General features: G+C 39.9%; 1 protein-coding gene across 1 annotated transcript in view; it reads left to right on the top strand.

Moving 5' to 3' along the window:
* The first annotated feature begins 607 nt into the window (after positions 1 to 607).
* Positions 608 to 5,572, top strand: part of samsn1b (SAM domain, SH3 domain and nuclear localisation signals 1b) — a 16,330-nt gene continuing 11,365 nt past the window's right edge. The window contains exons 1-5 of the mRNA XM_031871548.1: positions 608 to 680; positions 2,801 to 2,935; positions 4,330 to 4,373; positions 4,528 to 4,568; positions 4,749 to 4,817. Coding sequence (XP_031727408.1) covers positions 657 to 680; positions 2,801 to 2,935; positions 4,330 to 4,373; positions 4,528 to 4,568; positions 4,749 to 4,817 — 313 coding nt within the window. The 5' untranslated portion in view covers positions 608 to 656. The remainder of the gene's footprint in view (positions 681 to 2,800; positions 2,936 to 4,329; positions 4,374 to 4,527; positions 4,569 to 4,748; positions 4,818 to 5,572) is intronic.

The following is a 5,572-nucleotide window of genomic DNA, read 5'->3' on the forward strand; positions in this document are numbered from 1 at the left end:
TGCAGAGTGAAAGCACTGTACCACTAGTCATAGAAGAGACACATGTTTCTGCAGCATCACTGTAATACTGCGGGATGAACTCAGGTCTGATAGCTGTTTTCTAGTTTAAATCGTCCTGGAAATAATGTAATGCATAGCTCTACTTGTTGAATTAGAATCAGTGGAAGATGTCGGATTAAAAGTATTCCTGGACTGATTACAATCTGTGTTATGCAAACCTTGGCACCACATGTGATAACATGTGACGAAACCTCGTAGGATTCTTGTATTATTTGTGTGTAAAGCAGTCTTGTTTTGTCCGCCACAATAAGTTTAACCTTGCGTACGGACTAATCTCTATCAGGTCATGATCATGATCACTTCGGACACATGCCTGTCATTGTGTTGTTGTTTGCGGCGGCCTGGCTCTCTCCCTGAGGTCGGTGTTGGACAGAGAGTCTATTGGATTATGCGAGGGATTTGAAACTGGGATTAGGCATTTGGGGCTGTGGACAGCGTCGGGGCTGTGTGTGCTTCTGCATCACAGGGGTGTGTGTGTGTGTGTGCGTGTGTTTGAGCGGGAGGGTGGTTGTGCGTGAAAGTGTGTTTTCCGCATCCCAGAGGCCACAGGGTGCGCAGCTTGGCACTATTGTCTCTTTTGGCACGGATCTTCCAACATGAACCTGTTCTGCTTCACACTGGTAAGATACTAATTTGTTAAGGTTTGAGTATCCGGAGCGGCTTGTTTTGGTCCCCTGTAGCCGTAGAAGAGCTGGTAAGCGGAGGAGACTCGGCGTGTCCCGCTGTGGGACACACTGGTGATGTTATTGTTGTTGATAAGGCTCTGGAATGGTCTCCCTGGGGAACGGGACAAAGCTGCAAAGAACTTTCGCTCTTTGTAAGATTCATCATGTTCCTTAGATGTAATCTTGCATACAACTCTAAATATAATGTCTGTTATTAGTTGCTTTATTATGTAATGGTAATTCTGTCAACGTGACACATTTTCCAGCAATGTAACAACTTTCCAACTCTGCCTCATCGCGCATAAGTACTAATTCTTGACTTTATTATGAGTTCATATGTTTAAAAAAAGAATGAAAATGCATCTGCTTGAACAAAACTCACTCGTAATGTGGTAATTATTATAATAAGAAGATAAATGAGTGCTCATTGAGTATGAAGTCTTTGTTGACATTGCAATGTGACAACGGTTTGTTGTTGGAGGCGATGACATTTCTAGCTGTCACGCGGCTGCATGTGTTCAATTTGATTATTGGTGGCAATTTATAGCGGCGGCTGTTAATACCACACTTACTCCTCCTCTATCAGTGCCAGATTTGGGGCTTTACGCTCAGGTAAAATCCTAAACCTAGCAACAAAAACAGTACAAAATGTCATCAGCCTCATGGACTGTGATGACACAACACCATTAGAAGTTCTGCTCACCTGAAAACAACATGACAGATTTATGTCAGCGGTTAGATAACTGATCTGAAAACCTGTGTAAATATTATATAATATGAGGATCGATGAAGATTCAAATGGGGAGATGCTGTAGAACCAAACATGCAACCGGAAACATACATCAGAATTTGCTATGTTACATCAATCCCACCGTGTTCTCTACATAAACAATAGTAGCTGGTGCGGTGGAAAAAACTCTTCAATAGTACAGAGTGAGTCCTATGATACTGAAATTAAGAAACATTGAGGAAAGAAGTTTGTCTTTAAAGTATTTATTCTCTGCGCAGAGAAGGTTCAATCGTCATACAGAATGCAATGCGGTCTGAAGGAGGAAGAACCTAGAGTGTTGGTTGTGTACGACTTATAAAGGCCTTGAGCACATGGGATAGGAGGAGTTCATCACGAGGACATCTGGACAACAGTGATCATTCACTGATCAACCATTGAATGGTTAATCACTGATTGGTCCACTGATTGCATCCCCATTCAGCCCCCTATCTAAGTTGACATTATTTAATACAAAAAGGGCCAAAACACTGAGACAGACAATAAAAACAGATAGATAAGTCATAGTGGAAATTAGTCATCACACTGGTCCCACAGACACGAGGCAACAAACGATGAGCAGTTTGTATGAGAATAAATTGTCATGAGTTTGCGGCTGAAGAAAGGATTTTAAAAATACTAAAGTGTCTAAATTCCCCAGCACAACCCCACCCACCAACCAACCTCTGTCAAATGTTAAGAATACTTTAGAAAATGTATTCATTGCCCGTCATTGTGGTCTAAATGTTGTTCAAAGCCTTCTCTACATCCCCAGATATGAAATACTGCTGGAGATATTAACTTTGCAGAGGGTGAATACAGATGGACAGGATGTGAAAAACATGCATGTACAAATGTTCTACTAGAAACCTAAAACACAAGTATGAACCTGAAAATAAGCATGACATAATATTTATAATATCAGAAGAACCTTAAAAACAGGTGTGCAATGTGTGTTACTGTATCTTCCCATGATAGAAGTGACTAAATGGATGTGTTCATGGCAGACTGCTGACCTGAAAAACAAAAGTGCATTGAACAATGATTGAACATGTTTGAGTGACAGGCTGTATGTGCAGAATAATTACACCAGTGTAGATGCGGACTATTAAGACATGCTCGTCTCTCCTTGATGTGTATGGTGTGTATGCATCGTGTAGTCGGACTGATGATTGATTCCAGACAATTCCTCCTTGATGAGCCTCAGCAACAGGATACACAGGTCTGAACGTTTGAACGCAGCCAATCAGTCTGCTGTAGTATCTGAACCAGGTTGCTGTCACCATGCAGACTGTTTTCTTTCTCTCAGGATGGCTCCACAGAAAGCATGTATGAACCACCCTACGGACAAACACTCAAGGAAGTACCTCCCAAGTACCAGTGCAGCCCTTCTCTTCACAGGTGTAAGCTCGAATGGGGCGGCTCCGATCCAGTCATCAGTTCTGTGAGTTTATTGTCTATATGTTTTATTCAGATTCAACACTACTCTTTCTAAACATTCAAACCAATTTGAAACTGCTGAGTTTGGAGACTTGTGACACTCCTCAGATCACTTACTGGCTGCACAAAGAGTGTCACGGTTACAAATCAGCTCTCTTAGACTAGAATTAAACCTGTTCCCATATTATTGTGTGCTGCTGGATTATGCACAGCTGATGCAGGTGCATGCAAAGGAAACATTCCTAAGAGTGTTCAGTCATGCTAGCGGTTCGGTGAGGCTGTGCTACAGCAGCTCTTTGAACAAAATGAGAATCCTAACTCGCTGATGTTAAGCAGGTGCAATGTTTATCATGATGGCATGTTAGCATGTTGGTTAGTTACAGTGCTAAATAAAAAGCTTCCTGGATACCTGCACCAAATGACTTGCCAGTCCATCCAAATGTTCCTGATATAGTTCAGCCTGTATGGGGGCGACTGTGGCTCAGTGGTCGAGCAGAAGATCGGAGATTCTATGGAGCCAAATCCAGGTCAATAGTTTTGATCATTTGAAAAAAAAATGTGAACCAGAAAGTTCAAGTTGTCGTCTTGAACATTGAAAAATACAACAATGTGTTCAAAATAAAAATAAGTGAATGAAAAGTTTGTTTGGGTTGAATATAATTTTGATTCAGTTCTGGAATTCAGCCAAAAGTCTGAACTGAAAAAAACGATCTGAAAGTGGAAAAAAATAAGATTTGAATCTGAAAATATAAAAACTGAAAAATACAAGACCTCAAATATCAAAACATATATGAAAGTGAAAAATGAACAAAAGAACTGAATCAAAATTATATTCAACCCAAAAAAACTTTTCATTCACTTATTTTTTATTTTGAATACATTGTTGTATTTTTCAATGTTCAAGACCACAACTTGTACTTTCAGGTTCACATTTTTTTTTCAAATGATCAAAACTATTGACCTGGATTTGGCTCCATATGATTTGATCCCCGGCTCCGCTAGTTCATATCGATGTGTCCTTGGGCAAGACACATAACCCCAAATTACTCCTGCTGCCTGTTCCTGCGGTGTAGGAATGCTGTATGAATGTTAGTTAGAGTTCTGATGAGCGGGTGGCACCTTGCATGGTGTCTATGAATGGGTGAATGATGACATGTAGTGTTAAAGAGCTTTGAGTGGTCGGAAGACTAGAAACAAGAGATACAAGTACAGTCCATTTACTAGTGTATCTGCTAGCTTGGGTAAAAATGGCTCAGCTAGTGCAGAGACCCCCACACTACAACAATACCAGTGTCCACATCGGCTGGATAAATGCAAGTACATCCAATTATTTCTTTGTTACTCTTTCCTTTCTGATTTTGCCAAACTGTAAGATGTGTCTGTCTTTATTCCCCCAAGGACCGACCTGAGAGTACAATAAAAGTAAAGAGGAATAACAGAAGGTACATGACTTTTGTTAGTTCGTATATTTTTTTAAGAAAAAGAGAAAAAAAGATTTCTTTAGATTGTCTCTAGTTTTGTTTGTAATTTACTCATTAGAATTAACTTATGTCCGATAAGGAAATTTAAATATGTCATTATCATTTGTCATTTTAGGTCCTGTACGCCGACATTAGCCTCGGAGAATGAAATATTAGGTTGGTACAAAGTGTTCACAGTCCCTGAAGTTCATATTTCTAATGATTTTCTTTCAGACTTTTTGCAGAAGTAACTTCAGGCTCACATTGATCTTGCATTATGTTGAACCTTTCTGTAAACAGTTACAATGAGACCACTTGTCAACTGCTTTCCCCTCCACTTCAACTTTCCTGTTGCAGACAAAGACAGTAATTATACCTGCTGGGTGTCATCAGGTGACAAGAAGGACTTTTCTCATCACATGAAAGGTAAATACATCTACCTGAGCAAAAACAAAGTGCTTGTACTAACAAACCATGGTGCACTGAAGTTGGAGATTAGAGTAAAGAAACACTAGCATATCAGAGAATTTGTCATGTGCGACAGCTGAAGGATCAATGCTTGTGTCATTTTTAAGTTTTACAATATATGAACAGGAAAGGTGCACTCAGTAGAGTTCAGATCTCCACCAGATGTGTCTGCAATGACCACTGCTGTATTGTGTGATTGAATGAATACAACCGACAGGTGTTTAACCCCCGTTTAGTCACCAATTGGCTGTAAGGCATCATAACACACACTTCATTATAACTCAAAAACAAGAGGTTATGTATGCAGGCCATTGGTTCAAAGTTGCCATATAAGACACATTATACAATCTTGCCAAAACCAAAAATAAACTGGCCACACTGTCACAGCAGTGTGTGTACTGGTAGTTCTGTTAGCGAGTAGTCAAACACACCATACAAAACTATAAAAGTGAGCCAACTAACAACCCATGATGTACGCAACCATTGGGCTGTAAAATGTGATAAAACACACTTCATTGAAGCTCAACAACAAGCAGTGATGTATGGAAGCAATCGGCTCAAAGTTGTGGTATAATAAACTACATACAATCTTACCACAATACACTACATACAATCTTCCCACAATACACTACGTACAATCATACCACAATACACCACATGCAATCATACCATAATACACTACATACAATCTTGCCATAATACACTACATGCAA

The sequence above is a fragment of the Anarrhichthys ocellatus genome, unplaced genomic scaffold, assembly GCF_004355925.1.
Source record: "Anarrhichthys ocellatus isolate YVR2014 unplaced genomic scaffold, GSC_Weel_1.0 scaffold59, whole genome shotgun sequence".
In the NCBI taxonomy this organism is placed as follows: domain Eukaryota; kingdom Metazoa; phylum Chordata; class Actinopteri; order Perciformes; family Anarhichadidae; genus Anarrhichthys; species Anarrhichthys ocellatus.